This window comes from Anabrus simplex, chromosome 4 (assembly GCF_040414725.1).
Source record: "Anabrus simplex isolate iqAnaSimp1 chromosome 4, ASM4041472v1, whole genome shotgun sequence".
NCBI classification, from domain to species: Eukaryota; Metazoa; Arthropoda; class Insecta; order Orthoptera; family Tettigoniidae; genus Anabrus; species Anabrus simplex.
Genome location: NC_090268.1, coordinates 8,647,431 through 8,668,545, shown reverse-complemented (window position 1 = coordinate 8,668,545; position 21,115 = coordinate 8,647,431). Strand labels below are relative to the sequence as shown.

The 21,115-nt window shown below is 37.6% G+C and overlaps 1 protein-coding gene across 6 annotated transcripts in view; it reads right to left on the bottom strand.

The window, feature by feature from the left end:
* The window catches only part of tai (taiman), a 433,432-nt gene that overhangs the window by 80,138 nt on the left and 332,179 nt on the right, over nt 1-21,115 (bottom strand). For all 6 annotated transcript variants that reach the window (XM_067145001.2, XM_067145000.2, XM_067145002.2 and 3 more), the window contains 5 exons: nt 19,046-19,453; nt 16,235-16,425; nt 16,001-16,150; nt 3,277-3,447; nt 1,821-1,990 (listed from right to left, as the gene is read on the bottom strand). In XM_067145001.2, coding sequence (XP_067001102.2) covers nt 1,821-1,990; nt 3,277-3,447; nt 16,001-16,150; nt 16,235-16,425; nt 19,046-19,453 — 1,090 coding nt within the window. The remainder of the gene's footprint in view (nt 1-1,820; nt 1,991-3,276; nt 3,448-16,000; nt 16,151-16,234; nt 16,426-19,045; nt 19,454-21,115) is intronic.

The window sequence follows — 21,115 nt, the reverse complement described above, 5'->3', positions numbered from 1 at the left end:
TGCAGATTACAAGATGACACATGGTCAGTGTAACGAATCCTCTCGGCCGTTATAACTGGCTCTCTAGACCGGGGTCACCATCTCATCATTAGATAGCTCCTCAATTAAAGATAATCACGTAGGCTGAGTGGACCTGAAACAAGCCCTCATATCCAGGTAAAAACACCTGACTTGGCCGGGAATCGAACCTGGGCCCTCCGGATGAGAGGCAGGCAAGTTAGACCGCGAAACTGGCATCAATCATTAATTACCGGTACGAGAATTCAAAATCTAGATACTTTATGTTCAATTTTACAGAGGAAACTTCGTCATTTATCTGTGAAAACGTCTTTCAGTTCAGCAACTTTGATTAGCCAAACTCTTCGAAAAATATAAAAAGGCCAAGCCAAACAACAATCTACCACAAGTAGTTTTTAATTCTCTCATCTAATAAAATAAAGCACTTTAGATACAAAACCGCCCAACATGACAGCGAAATCCCGTCTTTTCTTCATCTTCCATTGTAATATAATCTACGGTATACTGTTCGTAGTCAGTTTCTGGAAATCTTGTACCGCATAAATTGGGCCTACATCGACTTTTAAAGGTTATGTTGAACTCGAGAACATGGTTTTGAATGTAAATATTGATTCTCAAAAGTTCTCGAATGAATTATATTCAATTCTGCCCGTCACTAATCCAATCAAATTGGAAAGAGAAAGAAAATTCATCAAAACTTCAGATATTACAATTATTCGTGACCTTGAGCTCAGCTGGAAAGCACGCTCGCTGCACGTCAGTACGAGTTGGAAATGATACAAACCATTTAAATGTAACGTGCAGAAATAAAACGAGTGCGGCTTTTTACATTTTAACACGGAAATGTAAAATTCCCAGTCTTATATTAGGACCAAAACAGTAATAGGCAATCCCAAGACCTCCCATGGCTTTTTGTACGCAAGGTGCAACGTCTGTGCTGGTCTCGATAACATAATTGTACCGGTATACGATAATGTTAAAATACTAGATTTGTGTTAAGATGGAACAGTTTCGATTCATGCCTGAAAGCACAGTGACTATACAGTGCCCTGAGAAAAGTGCCAAAAACCTGTTCAGTAATACAGTCGAAAAAAGTAAAATATAAACATCTAACCCTGGACATAATGTGGACGCTTTATAAGTGCGAACATTTGACAAAACTCATTCAGTCTTCAAGTAGAGCTGTCAAAATGCGCTGTGTCTCCTTACAGTTGTTGTGGCCACTCTCTGCTTTATGATTTCCGAGATTCTCTAAACAATACCACCCGAATGCGATGTTAAGCCGGTCACTTATGCAAGTTCATCGCCGATCGCTTTTCCAGTACAGTACCTATTTACTCTAATTATCGCAATGACGGTGCGTTAACGCCAAGATCCATAAGTATGCCTTAGCCGTCCTTTCATGAGATAAAGTATATTAAAAACCACTTGATCGAAGTTTTAGCGATGATGGGACTGAAATTTCTGGACGGTTGATCCGGGAAATTGTTTCCTCGAGGAACGGATAACGAGAGATTTTTACAACGCAATTTAATTACGATGCTCGCGGGATCACATAATTTGAATGCATAACCCGGGAAAACGTAGTTTCCGGGAACGGATAACAGAGGTTCACTGTATATACATCCCAATGTGCCAAGAGCTGCATGAGGAAAATGGACGATGATGATGATGATGATGTACATAAATGCACAAAGCTGTCCAAAGATATATTACTGCACATACATCAGTATGTTACTCGAGTGCAATATTTAAAGGGACAGAAATCTATCTAGAATTTGAGAATCAATATATGAACCTACCCAACAGGTGAAAATCCCTGCTGCTGTCCCAATGGCGAAGCTAGCTGGGAGTGAGGTGAGTATGGTTGCTGATTAAGCCGCTGACCAGGGGAAATCTGGGAAGCTCCACTATTCAGCATCTGTCCCCCATACCCAGGTGATAACTGAGAATCAGGAACACTAGAGGAGCGCTGTAAAGAGCACAATTTTCATAAGCCACTGTAAGGAAAGATTATTATAAATTCAAACAGCAAGCAGTGTTCTCTCTAGGACCTGCCGATTCTAGAGGCCGCCCAGCTAACTTAACCTAAGTAATTGCTAGTAACATAATATTCATATATATTTGAATCACTGGGTGCTCCAAATTAAAATATACATATTTTAAAACTGTTTATTTACATGATAAATCTTCATTATTATCAGCATAATTGACTCAATTACATCGGAGGTTAAATGTTTAGCTTGACCATCCTGTTGTGTAGTGCTTGAGCAGTGTCTGGATTAACATGGAATCACATGCGAGCATTCGTGGTTTCCCATTTCCACACCAGCTGTACCTTAATTAAGGCCACGGGCGCTTCCTTCCCACTCCTAGCCCCTTCCTGTCTCATCTTCACCATAAGATCTAAGTGTGTTGGTGCGACGTAAAGCAACTTCTTGTAAAAAAAAAAAATTAATAATAATAAATGAGAAGTAAAACACTATAAGTTCAAAATACTCTGTTATGTTTTGTTTGTGATAACAACACTAAAATAGTTATATTTTGTTTTGTAGTTAATGTTTACCGGTCTGATATTATTGTTAATACCTTCAGGGGAATTAACTGAAATTTTAGCATATTCACTTTTTACGTAGTATTTCCCGCCCGACTTTTCATTCCTGCAACCCAGCTGATTAAAATTTCTGGGGAGAATACTGAGGAAGAATGGAACTTTTTCTCATATTAAAACACTTGAAAATCAAGCTGGATTTCAAATGTAATCATTCCAAAATATGTACTCATTTTAAGCAGAAGGAATCTTTATATCCAATACTCAATGAAATGAAACAAAACATAGATAAATTTATGACGATCATTAACATTATAACATTATTGCTATTAAATAATTCAAGAAATCAATGGCAATCGCAGACTACGTAAATTCCAGTCCCAACTGTTCACTATCTTACCCATCATGTTACCAAACAATAATGATGAACGTTCCAGAGAACCAAAAAAAAAGTTTATCATTAGTTGCTATGCAGAAAAAACCAAAACACACTATGTTCACTTATTATATCGCTTACACAGAAAGAAAAAAATGTATGAAACAGTAATTTAATATTTTTACTACTGATAAATGTTTAGAGACAAAAGTGCTTCATCACTGAAATAACACTCTCTTTCATAAAATTAATTTTTTTTCTCCCCTGGAGAAATAATAAAGAAGAAAATCTAATTTGGATATGATATATGAAGAAATATAGCACAACATACCTGTAATGTGACATTAGGTGGGCCTACGGTGTTATTCAACAGACTATCTATGTTCTGAAGTCCAGTTGAAAGTTGGTCAGCAGCAGCGTTAGAAGGTATGAGCAACTGCTGCTGTTGCTGTTGCCGTAGCAAACGTTCTTGCTGCTGAAACAGCTGCTTACGTTGCTGCATCTTAAAACAAATGCATACCAATCAGATTTTAAATTCACAAAATTAGTTTATGATCATATTATCAGAGGAGGAAGGAAAGGAAGCTAACTGTTATGAGGATACACCAGCACATTAATCTGTGCTCCAATGGCAACAACTCCCACTAATATGCCTCACTCCATCCTCTTAAATACCACCATAACATTTTACTGTTAAATATGAAAGTCAGGCTTATAAAAACATTAGTTCTACCTTTATTCTACTATTGTGATGCTGTGTTCATAGATGCAATGAAAGAACAAATAAGAAAAATACAAAGCACCATGAATTCCTGCATTAGATTTATATTTTCGTTACGCTACGACACTCATGTCGCACCTTATTACAAGCAACTTTAACTCCTGAAATTTGAAGAACTCAGAAATCTTCATGTAGCCCTGTTGGTGTACAGATCACTAACTGAGAGAACTCCCCTGTACCTGTCATCAAACTTTACATATCTTTCCTCTTTTCACCAGCATAATACACGCTCTGTTACTACACTTGCCATTCCCTTTAGCAGGTCAGCTGCCTATAATCGCTCATTTATTGCGACAGGAAGTAGATTATGGAACTCTGTTCCAAATAACATCCGAAGTAGTAACTCACTAGAGTCTTTCAAGTCTTCCTACAGAAGATATCTCTTAGATGCATAAGCCCACGGTGTGAATCTTGATGAGTGAATGGTGATGTATGGATGTGTGTATAATTTAGTTAATTTTTCTTTAAATTAATTTAAACTTATTTAACATTAAATTTCCTTTAGTGGATTGACAAATGATATGTTCATATTGGTATAATTATGATGTATTTATTTTGAATTTATGATACAAATTAGTTTCTTTTAAAATATTTAATATTCTCTATGGTTTCTCTGTACAATGACATGGTTAAGTGTAAGAGAGGACCATGAGTCCTAACGTATTCTTCTCCTTCTTCTTCTTCTTCTTCTTCTTCTTCTTCTTCTTCTTCTTCTTCTTCTTCTTCTTCTTCCTCCTCCTCCTCCTCTGCTTCTTCCTCTTCCTCTTCTATGACCACATAGGATCACTTTAGTCAGACCGTCGTTCAGGTCTCTTTGAAGGGATTGTTCGGGCTTTGCGGTCTTCCCAGTACTTCTTCAGACGCTCCGATCTTCGTGCCCTTTCCTCAGTTGAAAATATGCGTGTTGTTGGTTTCTTTTGTGTAAGAGTAAAGCGGAGGTTTGTTTTCTTGAGTTTTGTATTCAATTTTATCTTATTTGTGGTGTCTTCCATTGTAAGGCCTATTTCCTTCGGATCTTCTCTTACTTCTCTGATCCATTTACATCCTGTTGTGGTATTTTTTGAGACGAGATTGTGTTGTACTAGTTGTTTCAGAAGTCTCGAGTCCTGCATCCTTATGATATGTCCAAAGAATCCCAGTCTCCTCTTACGCATAGTATCTGTAATGGGTTCTAGCTCTTTGTACACGACTTTGTTAGGTATTAATTGCCACTGTCCATCCTTCTGGTAGTTTTTGTTGATGCAGGTTCTTCCAATCCTCCTTTCAATTTTCTGAAGTCTGTCAGTCTTTGATTGTTTATTCAGGTGAAAAACTGTTTCTGCTGCATATTTAGCTTCCAGTTTTATAACTGTGTTGTAGTGTTTTATTTTTTCATTTATTGATAGACATTTCTTTTTGTAAATATCCCATGTTAATTTTTGTGCTTTAGCTAATCTATTTGTTCTTGTTTGTTAATTTGGGGTGTAGTCCAAGGTGTCTTAAAATTTTGAACAAAGATTCTCTATGGATGCAATCATAAGCTTTCTTGAAATCTACAAATGAAGACATGCTCGCAAAAACGGTCTAACCCTCAAAATTAAAATAAGTGAGTTAGGTGCTGCTATCTATTAAGCAACATGAATAGTAACTATTCCTACATACGCTAATATCAGGAGGGATCATTTAGAGGAATACAGTAGGTGAAAAGTTGAGTGTTTAACCTGAGGGCCTTTGTCAGAATGCAAAAATCGGCTAACCCCTATAGAGCAGAAATTAAATAAGTGTACGCAACATTGCAGGCTTAGCACTAACATTGTGGTGTAGTGTGGTGGTGAACCAATGATTGAAACAACGAATTTGCCGAGAGCGGCTAACATTATGAACATTACATAAGAATTTTCATGTAACTTATCATTTAAAAAATCATTACTGAGAATACAATGTCCCTGATTATATATGAATATGTACCTACTCCAGAATGTTCATTGTATCAATGTTGGTGACCCTGGCTACTGGTTGTAAACAACAAACATGAAGGACACAGAGAGTGAATTTGCTGAGCGAGCTGAAGAAATGTGCGGAAATTATCGTAAAAGGAAAAGTAATCCTGCAAAATGGTGTCAGGAAATTCAGAAAAAGAAAAGGAATAGTGGTGAGGAATATGTTAATTACAAAGGTGTTGTAATAGAGAAGAAGAGTATTGGTGCAAACTGCCGCAGTTCGCGTAAGTGTTTTGAAAAGGTGACAGAAGATTATCATGAAAGACTTTTTCTCAATTTCTGGAATTTGGGTGACTATGACTTACAAAATGCGTACATTTCTGGCTGTGTACAGATTTGTCCAGTGAAACGAAGATATGTGAACGATTCTCGTAGCAATAGAAGACAATGTTCAAGTGTTTTCAAGGTTATGGTAGATGCAACAGAGGTTGTAATCTGTAAAATGGCCCTATTGTCTATATTTGGATTGAGTAATGGACGACTTTCTCTAATAATTCAAGAGAAGAAAACTTCAGACACCTTCAAGGTAAGCAATCACTGTGATTCTAATCACTTTTCACGTGCAGTTCTCTACTTAAGTTAGGTTGTGCTTCAAGATAATAAAACAAGGTTGTAAGAGAACATGGTTTATTCTGTTTTAGTTGGATCAGAGGGGTCAGCATGGAAACCGTCCCAATAAAACAGAAGAGGCAGATGTAAACTACGTAAGGGAGCACATTGACAGTTTCCCCACACGGTCGAGTCATTATTCTCGGAAAAAGAATCCTAACATGAAGTACTTAAGTGGAGAACTCAATATTAGTGTTTTGCATAACCTTTATATGGACAAGTGCACCCAGGAAAATAGGACACCAGTTAGCCTTGCCATTTACAGAAAGATTTTCTATAAATATTATAATTTGTCATTCCAAGCACCTCGTAGTGATACATGTAAAATATGTGACAGTTTAAACATTCAAATTTCAACAGAGAATGATCCTCTGAAAAAAAAAAAAAAATCTGGAATGTAAGTTAGAGTTGCATAAACGAAAATCAGAGTCGGCCTATGAGCAGTTAAAAGCAGACACACAAGTAGCTAAGGAAGATAGCACTGTTCATGTGATTGCTTTTGACATGCAGCAATGTCTCCTCACTCCCCACTTGAGTGTAGGGATAATATTTTATAAACGTCAGCTTTGGACTTTGAATTTTGGTATTCACAATGTTACAAATAACGCTGCAACAATGTTTATGTGGTCTGAGGATGTAGCGGGAAGGGGGGCCGATGATATAATCTCATGCCTTCAGCATTATGTTATGACTTCCGTTGCTGATAATGTTAACCACCTGATAGTATATTCTGATTCTTGTTTTGGTCAAAACAAGAACTTTTCTTTAGTTAGCTTTTGGATGTTTTTAGTCCAGACTGGAAGATTTAATATAATAGAACAAATATTTAGTGCCAGGTCACACGTATTTGCCATGTGACAAGAGACTTTGGCCTTATAGAGAAGAAAAAGAGGCAAGTGTCATCAATTTACATTCCAGATCAATGGATGGAACTTGTTAGGAAGACTAGGGTTAAGAAGCCGTTTGCAGTGGTAAAGATGACACGTGACATGTTTATCACTGCTTCGCCTTTACTGGATAAGATAACGAAAAGAACAGTCTCTGATTCGAAGCAAAAGGTATTATTAAGCAAGATTACATGTTGTAAAATCAGTAAAGATGATCCATTTAGTTACTTTTCAAGTACTCGTACTCTTCTATTGAGTAGATCTCAGAAAAATAAGTACCTGGTAGACCATCATTTGGTATTGAATACCTACCATGCAAGTACGACAGACCTAGGCCTGTACTTCCAGCCAAAATCAAGGATATTTTAGACTTGTTGTATTACACACCCCCTCTGTATCATGCATACTACAGAAATCTTGCTTCCAATGCATGTAGTCCCGTTCAAGAAGAAGAAGACGATCCACTTTTTGATATTCCTGATTATGATTAGGTTAAGGTACAGGATTAAGTACCTGTAGGCCAACCTCATTATTGCATTTGTTGATATATTATGTATTATTTGTTTGTAACAACACTTTCCTTATCTATATTATATAATTTATTGCCAGAATTATTTGTATTTCCCTTCCATTTATCACAAAGTCAGGTAGGTATGTTACAAAACTAACACATGTACATTGAGTATACAACTTCCCTTAAGTTCATTTAGCTACTGCATCGCTAGTCTGCAATAAAACAACTTAAAATTGCTATGAAAAGATTTTCCTGAATGTATACTTTGATTTGATGTGCAATACACCAGGTAAAATTAATGCAGTATATTGGTTTTTTTGTTCCGTTTGCAAAACTTAAATTTTCTCCTTTCAAGCAAAGTGAGGGTTAGACCGTTTTTGCGAGCATGTCATCAAATGTTATCAGCATATCTCTATTTCTTCTCCTGTTATAGTCCATTATCAACTTAAGACTCATGATCTAATCAGGACTTCACCACTATTAAAGACAAATAAATAAATAAATAAATAAATGAAATGAAATAAAAATAATACTGTTCAAGAAGAGTGCTCCTAAAATGGCCAGCAGTTTATCAAGGGGTAAAAGATCAAAATGAATTTTGAAGTTCTCCTTTCATCAATCCGTAACAGATTTAATTAAGATTTCAATATTACTTTTTTTCCAAAATGTTGAAAAAACTTTTTTTTTTTTTTTTTTTGCTAGGGGCTTTACGTCGCACCGACACAGATAGGTCTTATGGCGACGATGGGATAGGAAAGGCCTAGGAGTTGGAAGGAAGCGGCCGTGGCCTTAATTAAGGTACAGCCCCAGCATTTGCCTGGTGTGAAAATGGGAAACCACGGAAAACCATCTTCAGGGCTGCCGATAGTGGGATTCGAACCTACTATCTCCCGGATGCAAGCTCACAGCCGCGCGCCTCTACGCGCACGGCCAACTCGCCCGGTTTGAAAAAACTATAAATTTCCCCAATGGAATACAAAGAAAAAGAGAGAAATTGAAAAATAGAACTATTTTAAAGCACAATTTAGGGCAACTGCACTGATGAAATATCTCCAGTTTTTTGATAGCTAGTGTGAGTCATTGGTCTCTCTCGTAAACCCAGAGTGTCAAGGAATGTGCACGTGTTCGCCAGTCTGAATTTCAGCTGTTAGCGTGGTGAGACAGTTATCATTGCAACACCGTATTTTCATATGTAAAAGTTATTTTAATTACAAGTCGGCTCGACGGATACACAACGCACTTGTTCAGCAATTTCCCTCATGAGCACAGATTCACGTAATTATAAATAAATTTGAAACTACTAGCTCAGTGCTCAATAAAAAACATGCGCAAAAACAAAGAGTTTTAACAGAAGAAAAGCCAGACGACACTGGTGCGAATCTTGAACGGTCGCTGAATAAATCACTCACAAAATTAGCACAAAAAGTAGGGGTTTCGGTTCCTTCTGCACAAAGAGCTACAACCGCACAGGTTTAAAACCTGCTGATCCAGCCACAAGAGTGAGATACCGTTGTGAGTAGTATCTTGCATCATTGAATGATCGTTTATTCGACCCACAGCTTGCGTTCTTTTCGGGTGAGGCCTGGTTTCATCTTAATGATCGTGTGTCTCACTACTGGTGTGCAGAAAATCCTAATGGTGTTTATGAAGTCCCTCATTATGAAAGACGACACTTCCAGCATCTTTTATAAGGTAATATTTCATATAAGATTGTATAGACGCTTAAAGCAGGGCGGACGCACGTGGCGCGAGTTGGGCTGAGGCAGACTACAAACACCCTGTATATCATTAGTTGGTCTTCTTCAGACAAGTGGACATTGACTAAATATCGTAAGTTGGTCCTCAAAGGGCTAATTAATTGGACAGACTGAAGGATCTCTTACTATTAAACAATGCAGTAGGATGCGCAAGTAAGTCTAAATCTGTTACAATTCGACACTGTAGTAGGAAGTCCTAAGCATCAATCCTATCTTTTGAAATACCGCAAGAGATTAATTGACATAAAAATGTAACGTGTAACATAACAGATGTCATAGAGTGAGGTTACGTCATGGCAAATGAAAGTATCACTGACTAATGCACATGGAAATCATCCTAGAATAACCAACAGATTCAACGTTTCACGTGAAGTTCGGGAAAGAACAAGGAAGCACTTCCTTCACCCAAGACGCGAATTTACCGACTGAACCAATGAAGAAAAAATTAATTTACACCGATAACACGAGCAAGAAGGTGAGAAAGGAGAAGAAAGTGAAACTGTTCGGTGATAGTCACAATCGCGGCCTTGCAACAAACCTTACAGAACTGCAAGGCGACAGTGAAGTGAGAGGTTTTATTCAATCAGATGCACCTCTTTCAGAAGCAGTGAAACCCCTTTTGAAGAATGTGGATAAACTCTCATCAAATGACGGTACAGTTACTATCAGCGGATCTAATGACATAGTGAGAAATTAAGGACATCAAGTCTCAGAAAGACTCTAGGTAAGCTGACCCATACAAATGTAATAGTGACAAACGTGCCTCATATGTATGATTTAGCTGATTGGTCAATTGTAAATAGAGCAGTAAAGGACACAAATGAGAAATTCAAAAAGACATGTACACATTTTAGAAATGTAACACCAGAGTTTGTGGTTTTTAGCATTTGCGATAAAATGCGAAATATGTTGAAACTTTGTCAGTGTATGTGCCTTCACCTTATATGACCCCTACGAGTCGTTTTTAGCAATTTCGAATTAGCGATAAAATGCGAAATTGGTTCTAAATGCAAAATTATACAATTTATGCGAAAAAGTTGCAAAATTCTCGGTTTTATCCAAGGTAGACACATATCTTTTTAAAAATGATGCATTTTTCTTAAAAATAATATATATGTGGTTATTTATTTGAGTGGAAAGAATTATTACGGCGCCGTAAATCTCTCAATGTGTGGACTATCTTTCAACGGCCAACGAGCGATGCAAAGAACCACCAATCACAGAGCTTAATACAATACGCGCAACTTTCAATGATACCTGGTTTTACAGGGTTGAGGAGTAAGGAGGGAGCTCTCCCGGTTCCGGTAATACTGCCAACTGAATGGAAATGAAATATGAACTCAATCGATAGTGTGGTCGATCGATATGACTTTTCTGAACCTTTATTATTTTAAGCCAACAACTGTGTCACTCACACATATAACATTTCTCAATGTGAATCTTGTTCCGAGCATGAATTCTATATTTAGGCTCCACTGTGTATACAACAACAGTACTAGTACGTAAAGTTTACACCAGATGTCTCACGACGTTGCCTACTCGATTCATAGTTTGTGTTTCAACAGTTACCAATACGAATCTCGAAGATAACCAAGGTCTACCGATTCAGCACTAGGGAACCCAGGTAACGCTTTCAAGCACACCTGTGTTGACTCTTGATCATAGTAGGTTATTCTTGACATAGGTGTTGAGTAGTGTACGGTAGTGAATTTATTGTCTGTTAGCCATGGGCGGAAACGAAGTGACGATCAAACAGCATGCCGAGAGTTACAAATCAGAACAATTTTATGTAAGTGATACAGATATACTGATGGGCCGACTTTGCAATCAAAGACTTGAATGGAAGAAGAAAGATGTTTTGGATAAACACTGCAAAAGCAAAAGCATGTGAACAGCATGGCGTCAAGTGGCAAGCCACAATATTAGTACAAATGGATGAAAAGGCAAAACGAGCAAAAAGCGAGAAACAAATGTTCATTGAGGATACTGTGAAGATGTGCCTGAAGACTAATATCCCCATCCACAAGCTGGACCATTCTGCTTTCCGAGACTACCTTGAAAAATAAGTGTCGATTTCAGATATATTTTTGGGCATTATTTATATTTGTGTTTAAAATATATTTACACCATCTTAAGTGGCATAGCCTACCTTACTGCGAAATATTCATAAACCAGCCTATATTCCTCATCCCCCCCGGAAAGAGAACCATGTTGATGGTTGTTTTGAAGTATTAACAATTGCTATATGGCCTTGTTGAATTTTAGGTTAGGTGAACTTTCGACCAAAAACAACGTAGATGCAAGTTTCCTAATATGACGATTTCACATGGAATTTTAAGTTAGATTATTCAAATTTTCAACCAAAAAAACCAAACGGGCGTGGGTGGATGTTATTTTAAAATGTTACAATTTAATAGACCATCTAGGATGTAAAATAATCACTTGTTTTCATGTACATAAATAGACGTTTATAGGGAAAAGCTTTAAAACTCATTCAGTGATTCGCTAGGCCAGCATTACACGAAATCTTTAACTATTTGTCCTTACTTCTAAACATTATTATTATTATTACTAACAGGTTTAACGAAATGTTATTGGCCCCATAGGTACGTCCCAGGATCAGAAGATCTACCTCAAGTCAGTACCCTTAGCCGAGATTATGTTCCACATTGCGGAGATTCAGCAAGGGCAGAGGTGAATGCGGCATTGGACAGGAAGCCCATTGTAGTAATCGCAGACGAGATGTCAGACAGCCGAAGCAGATGTGTCTTTGCTGTTCTATTCAGGATGATCACGCCAACTGCAGAACAACAAGTTTATTTGGCAAGCTGTTCATTTTTGGATGCTGCCAATGGGACATCAAGCAGCCGAGCCATCATTGATGCACTCAAAGACTCTAATACTGATTATGAAAACGTGCTGGGTTTAGTATCAGACTCAGCCAGATACATGGGTACATGTTTCCAGGCATTACAGACATATTGTGGGGGATGTTATTCTCAAGGAACTGTCACAGTTGAACAATTTGGTTTCAAAACTTAAGATGGCTTTTCTCCGCTGTAGGAAGTTGAAGAACTACTACCTTTTTTATAACATAATTTCCCTGATTTGAATGTGCTGTTGTTCCCAGCTCCTGTCAGCACCCGATGGAACTCGTGGTTTCACTCAGTCCAGTATCTTGACAAGTACTTCACACTTCACTCTTGATGAGAATAGCAGTGGCCATGCAGTGTTGGATATGTTTAGAGATCAGGATATGCTTCCGTTGCTGAAAGTTCAGATAAAGTTTGTTTCACAGATATCTGTAAAAATTAATGCAGCACTCACAGTATTGGAGGGATCACCCTACCCGTATGCTCACAAGCTGTGGGATGATCTAACCACTATTTGTGGAGAATTGAAAAGGTATGCTGACGGATGGTTTCCATTGGAAACAAGTGAACTGCTGGAGAGTTTCAGAAACAATATGAAGAAAGAGGAAATTAAGGTGCAATTTAAGCAGCGTATGCTTAAATGCATAACTAAGCTCTCAAAGCACATGAGCGTCAGTGATACTAATGTGTTTTTCAAAGAAGTGTGCAATTTATTTAATCCTGCAGTTGCAGGGCAAAACAGTGCTCTGGAACCCAAATCACTTGTGTCTTTGAAGCATAAGTTACCATTTTTTAGAAGTGTCACTGTTGATCAGTTTGTCGAGGGCTGCGAGGTGTATCACCAAACAGATGCTGCAGAACATTAGAATGGACAAAAACACTGACCCTCTTCAAATGTTGATGGCACTTAAGTTAAAGTTTCCTTCTTTTGCCTCGGCAGCACTGCAGTGCATTTGGGCCCCTACGAACAGTCATCATTGAAATTCCTCTTCCTTGTAGGTCTGCTGTGCTGTGATAAATGAATACGCTCAGAATATTTCACTTTTAAATTGTATTTATAAATATGTGTGTGTGTGGGGGGGGGGTGTGTGCGTGTGTGTGTGCGTGCGTGCGTGTGTGTGTGTGTGTGTGTGTGTGTGCGCGCGCGCGCGCCTTCTTGCAATCTTATGCTGATGTTTGTCTGCATCACGAGCAATATGTGATTAAACAATATGATTTTACTCCCAACTGTTGTGTGCAATTTTGCAAATTATGCCTATTTTTAAACAATTTACTACAAAACGCTAAATTTGAGAATCAAAACGCTAAATGCTATAAACCACAAAGTTTAACTATTGGACATCAATAAATTAAACCGAACTTTTCATGCACTTGAATGTACTTTGGAAGCAATATGTAAGTAGGTTAATAAGAAACATTGTTACCAGTAAAGATCACAAGAAGAACTGCCTAGTCCAGAAAACTTGAACTGGGTTCTGTTCTGCATAACATTTCGGTCCAGAATGTGGGTTCAGATATAAATAATGACTCGAAGGGTGGAAATAGGCACTTCAAAACATTCAATGTCTTAAAAATAAAATCTTAGAATTACAAGTTATTTTTAAATTCAATACAAGATGTTGTGTTTATCTACTTAGCTGAATATTTGTGTAATAATGATGAACTTGAACTGATTAATAATATCTGGCAAGTATTTACAGTCGGGTTAATCAAGAGCATGGGGGTTTTTGTAATTTTCCTAGGTCAGGAACTGACTGCAAAGGAGGGATCTTGAAGTACATAATTCTGAATTAGAATTTTAACTAACTTATAGAATTTAAGCTCCCTTGTGGTAAAAAAAAAAGTAATTCTGCAAACCAGGTTATCATTCACCGGATGCTTATGTTAAACTTTCCTTTGGAAAGCACAGAAGTAATACTTTGCAGCGATTTCAACATAGACTTCACTTCTGTCAACATTACAACTAATGCGTATTCTTTAAAGCTGTAATTTAAAACACTTCATTTTTACACCTACTCAGGTAAATGACAACGATAGACAACATCTATATTAATTTCCATTGTTCTACAATGTAAGTATTCAATTTAATTTTGGGATTATCAGATCATCATGCAAAAATTTTGCAACTAGAAACTGAGAACGTAAACAAGGACCCAACCAAAATTAAGGTGACACAACTAACTCATATTTTCACTGCAGACAATGCAGTCGTTAATTTTGGTGGTGTTAATTGACAAACAGGCAACAATGTGTATACAAAGCTGAAGGACTAAATATTGTTCCCCTTTGTCACCCTTCTCACATAATTCATAATGCAACCCAGGAAGCTTGTAATTGTGCAACACTGGACGTTGGAATATTGGAAACACCTATGTTAGAAATTCAAGCAACAGGGAAGCGTTTAAAAGAATTTTGTGAATTCATTCAGACTCAATACACACAAAAACCTGCTGGCTTTCATTATTGCCACCGAGCTCGGTGCGGCCAGTATCCAGTAATCGGGAGATAGTGGCTTCGAGCCCCACTGTTGGCAGCCCTGAAGATGGTTTTCCGTGGTTTCCCATTTTCACTGCAGGCAAATGCTGGGGCTGTACCTTAATTAAGGCCACGGCCACTTCCTTCCACTTCCTAGACCTCTCCTATCCCATCGTCGCCATAAGACAGATCTGTGTCGGTGCGACGTTAAGCAAAATAGCATTATTGCCACGTATAAGTTGAGCAGTATCTAATTCCAAAATCATATTTCATGTCCAGTCCAAGTCATGACTGCCCCAAAATTCTGTATGAATTGTTTGAGGATGATGCTGGAATCTATGAAGTTAATTTGCTATTTCCCCAAAACACACTAATTTTAATGCAGAAGTTTTCTCTGAAGCTGCAAGTGAAGAAATTGGCCCTACGCACACTGCAATGAATGAATCCTGTAGGAGAGAAGGGATTCTGAATTTGTGCTCTGGAAAAGGTTTGTGATGACTTGAAGATTTGTAAGTTCAAAATGGTTGATTTCCATGAATTTGCAATCAAATACTTAGAAGAAGGGTATGGCTTTGCTATCAAAGTTTTTTTGGGGCCCTTAAAAGGGCAATTGGACCTCCCAGGCAAGCCTGGTCAGACAGGAAAGGATAGGAATCAGGAAAGGGTTAAACTTTAAAGTACAGCGTTGCATTACGAAACAAATTTAATTTCAATGAACTCTCCTCTGACTTTACATTTATTACAACCTGTCTGATGAAGTGACAACATAAAACATTCTCCACAGTAATGAAGTCTGCAGGCACAGAGAAGAACGCTTCAAGATGGACCTTTCCCATCTCTAGCTAACGTCGTTGGAGCGGTTCTATCCTTGTAATTCAAGTAATGAACCTGTATTCTCCTAGATGAACTTACAGTGGACTAATGAAAGAAGTAAGACTTTCTGTTAAAACTCTTTCCTCTACTGCAAGTTCCTGTCAGTTACATTGGTAAATCCTGCAAAACTGTATCATACAAAACTGAAAAATGATAATCTGAGAAATCTGTTTAAATAAAATTACAATAATTCTGAGTGAAACTAGAAATCGCACATTTTATGGATCTCTGTCATCTGAATGCAATTTTGTATGGTGAATGAAGTAATCTAAACCTTGTTGGTCACATTATAAATGAGCTAACCTACCGGATTCACCAGTGTGTTTCCAGCCATGCCATATGGAGGAGCTCCTGGTCGGACACCAAGCTGTCCACCAGTCTGAGGATTAATCCTTGGTCGCTGCTGATACACAGGTGGTGGAGGGAAAGGGCCAGCCTGCGATGTCTGACTTGACATCTAAGGAGAGAATTAAAACAAAATAATAACAGATATCATACAAGTTCAAACTGATATTAATATGATACAGCTGTCAAATCTCACCACAGTGGGAGTATATGCAGGAGGTGTGCCTGGCAAGGAGATAGTCGGCGATGACGGAGGCTTCACAGCTGATTCACACAACATTAAGGATCTCTGGATAGCATTAATCGCCATTTTCTCATTCATATCTTGGTGATAAACGCTATTAGAATTCTCTATTGCATCTAGAATGTTGAGAACAGCAGGCGATTCTGAAACACAAAACAGAAGTAATAAGCATTAAATGTCTATCTTAGAGTTCTGCTAAACTACACATTTGAACATAAAATCAACATTAACAAAATGATTAATAAAAATTCTAACGTAAAACCAATATACCTTCAACACCCTGCCTACGAAGTTTATAACATTTTCCAAAAATGTGTATGTTAATCATTAATCTGTTGTGAGAGGGAAGACATCGAGCGTAAAATGTACGGTAGACTGAAAATTTCAAAATAGCAGTACAATGGTTGACCATAAAAACAATTGAAGAGAAGGATGGTGGTAGTCTACACAAATGTCACCTAAACTTAATTATTTCATGATATTCTGAACTCCAGAGGACAGTTTCCTATGCATGAATATTAACGAATAGCTGCAGAATGGAATGCAGAGACCAACAAAATGCCATTTAATTGTTGTGGGCATCCCATCATAGTTCGCAACCGCAGCCTCACCAGAGAGTGGGAGAATTCAGAAGCCTCGTACATACGTCAGCGCTTCTTAACGATGGAGGGAACCACCAGTAAATTTGCTGTAAGAAATGAAGTAATGACTAGAGAAAGGAAGGAATCGTCTATACTCAAAAAGTCATTCACATCGTCATGATGGGCATTCACTTGCTAGCGGGTATAACAATTGCCTTCCAAATCTATCACTGTTGCCAATTAGGATTCTAAAATGGACGAAATTCTAGAATAGCATACAGTGCCACAACGCAGCTATCGCAGCTCCTTGCTCTTGTAGAGTCTAGTACTTATTTCTTTGCCGATTTCTCATCTTCTTCCACAATCTCCTGAATGTTGTCCATAGAAGATATTGTTTCTATTCTCCGAGACCTAAGCAGCCGTGTGGGAGACGCGCAAGGAGTGTTCGACCTAGCATCAGCAGCCAGTCTGAACCTCAGCTGTTATCATTGCAACACCATACTTTTGTATTTAAAAGTTATTTTAAGTACGGGTACGCGATGCATTTGTTCAGCAATTTCCTTCATGAGCAGAGATTCACATATCATCATCATCATTACTATCTAAAGGCTTTGCCTTGTTGCTGCAACCATTGATCTCTTCTCTCTGCGATCCTTTTCATCTCTCCATAACCTTGGCATCCCATCATCTCAACCACCACTTCAATGATCTTCTGTGGTTTCCCTCTGCCTTTCTTTCCCATCACCTTGCCTTCGAACAAGTTCTTTATGAAGTAGTTATGCTGGAGAATGAGACCAAAAACTGACATAATTGTAAATAAATTTCAAACTACTAGCTCAGTGCTCAATAAAAAACGTGCGCACAAACAAAGAGTGTTAACAGAAGAAAAGCCAGATGACACTGGTGCGAATCTTGAATGGTCGCTGAATAAATCACTCACAAAATTAGCACAAAAAGTAGCGGTTTCGGTTCCTTCTGCACACACAGCTACAACCGCACAGGTTTAAAACCTGCTTATCCAGCCACAAGAGTGAGATACCGTTGTGAGTAGTATCTTGCATCATTGAATGATCGTTTATTCGACCCACAGCTTGCGTTCTTTTCGGGTGAGGCCTGGTTTCATCTTAATGATCGTGTGTCTCACTACTGGTGTGCAGAAAATCCTAATGGTGTTTATGAAGTCCCTCATTATGAAAGACGACACTTCCATCATCTTTTATAAGGTAAGATTTCATATAAGATTGTATAGACGCTTAAAGCACGTGGCACGAGTTGGGCTGAGGCAGCTGTTGTAGCGCAGAGTACAACCTGGGGTTATAAGAGAGATCGGAAAATCAGCAGTCTATCTAAATTTAAGGGATCCATTTTAGTAAATTCTGATGCCCAAATTACAGACATTTCAAATTACTATAATTCAATGTATTTAGTTCAAGGTAAGAAGAATAAATAAAGTTAAAAATGGTGACCAAAAGTGGTTGCAGTTAAGATACAAATGATGCCGAAGCATGGGGTAAGTATTACAATTCATGTTTCAAGAGTTACTTAACTTCACTGGATTCAGAGCTTGGATGATTTCCGAGATTGAGTAATATCTGGGCCACCACGGCGTCCATTACGATCATTCTCGGTGTACATTTAGTAGTGCCATGCCTGTAGTTTAGATCATTTCCAACAGATCAAAGGTGACCTAGGCCACCATAGCTCAATTGGTAGAGCAACCGACGCGAAATCGGGAGGTTATGGGTTCGGATCCTACTGGTGTCTGGTTCGCCACTTTTGTTCTGTACTTAACATCTCTTCAACACATATTAAATGTATGTAACACAACCTAATAGGTTGAAAGTCTAGTTTGATTATTATTAGATTCTGTAAGGAGAACTTTCCTAAATTTGTTAACATCAGCCACATCCATGAATAGGCAATAATGGATAAAAAGATGGGATTTTAAACAAGTGGTCTGACTGAGAAGGTAAAGAACCATACCTTTTTGAGCAAGAGACATCACATTCTTCAAGCAACTGATATCAAACAAATACTGACAAATCAATTTTGGAATATTAAATATAAAATGAACCAGCTTCAACTATTATCCTGTCGACTTCAGTAACAAGATTGCTTAAATGATAGTTTGACTTTTTTCCTACTGGTAACATACTTCAGTAAGAAACTATTTGGATCTCACCTTCAGGCACAATATCTATGACTTGGTCAAGTAAATCAGACAGAACAGGGTCTGATGACTGGCTGTCCCAGATGGTTGGACTGTCAGAACCCGAAGTTCTGAAATCCCCTGAAGCTGCAGACACAGATGCAGCAACTAGCTGGCTCAATGACCCTCGCAACTGCTGCTGCTGTTGCTGCTGCTGCTGCTGCTGCTGCTGCTGTTGTTGCTGCTGCTGCTGCTGCTGCTGCTGTTGTAGAAGCTTCTGCTGATGACTGTTCGACTGCTGCTGGTGATCTGGTGGACTCAGCATTTGATTCAAGAAGCTGGTACTATTGGGATGCCGATGTGGTGGACGGGCCTGTGGATGCGTGGGGCGGGTCACGTTCCCAGTGGAGGTAGGTGGCTGTACACCGCCCCCTGACCACGCTACAAAATAAAATGTATTTTTAATTAAAGTGAACCATCACACAAAAACACAGCCACATAATCCATACTACATAAGTGAACAACAAATGAAAATATTTTACAACAAATTAACTTTCTTTATAATTACAGCAGAACATGGTTATTCAAATGTTTCTAATTCAAATTTGTGAATAATTTGAACTTTTTTTGCAGTGTGTTGACATTCCCACAGGACACAAAGGAAAAAATTAAAATATTGCGCTATTCTAAGTGAAAATATCCTATCAGAACTCTCATATTTAAAAAAAATAATTATGATGGATCGCTGCCTTGGTGGAGGAGTAGTGTAGAATGGAACTGTATTAGTGGCAAAGCTAAAACACAGCCTGAGGGTATACTCTTTGAATAGTTTCTAGATAATCCAATAACGGACCATTTATATTGGTGTTATAAACGTATAACTGACCGACAGGTGTTACAAGATGAGAGACATTCCACTGGCTACAAAGCACAATTATTCCTTTTTTAAACAAGTTGCAACATCCCTGAGGTCCATCGTTAGACCATCTTATGTATATCCAACCTTACGGGGTCAGTTATGAAGCGAGATGACCTTCTTGACATCAACCTCATATGATGAAATGAATAAATGATATCCGATATTAGCACGTAGCATTTTCCCATCAAATATCACCAAGGATAGTAGTAGAAAACACCGGATTCTGGCGCACCATAAACGCATTTCAAAATTTCACAATTTTTGCTCGTATTTTCTCAGAATTTCGTAATTTTTAGATCTTATCCCACAAAAAAAAACATGAAAAAACTTAAAATCACTAGTTTTTCGACAATTTGCACGAAAGGTAAAAAAAAGCAATATTTCATTCTGCTCCACAAAATCCTGCACATTTTTCTACTAAAAAATGTAAAAATGAAATATAAATCGAACAAAATTTAGTTAACTTAAATTAAGAAAAAATTATAAAAATTTAAAAAAAGAAAAATAAAATAAAAAATTCAAGAAAATTAAGTAAAAAATTTAAAAAAACTAAAAGTTATAAAAACAAAAAAATTTAATTTTTTTTTTTTAATTGATAAATTTGTTTGTTATCTTATACTGGACACAGTTTTTGTTACTAATAAATGAAGACCTGTATAAGTTGTAACGAAAGTAAGAAATTCTTAAATTTTGCTATACGCAGGAAATCTAGATTAAACGAATGTAAAGAATGTAGAAATATAAAGCAACGAGATAAATATAACTGTGAAGATTTTGAATATAAAGAACTTGAAACATATATTTTAACTGAAGCCGAATTAGAATTTTAAAGTAAATATCCTAATATTCCAAAAACAAAAACAAAAAATATTTCTCAATTATAGTGGAGAGTTGCGAGTGATGGTTTAAAATATAATTATTTTGAATAGACTACGAGAAATGGTAGAACCACTTTTAGAAGAGGAACAATATGGCTTTAGGCCTGGAAGATCAACAACAGATCTTATATTTGCTGTCAGGATGCTGATGGAAAAACATTGGGAAAAAGAGAAGCCTCTATATCTACTGTTCCTTGACAACGAAAAGGCCTATGACAGCATACCAAGGGAGCTTATTTGGGAGTGCCTGAGAAAGCTTGAAGTTCGAGACAGTCTAATTTCAAAAGTTAAGGTGCTTTACGATAA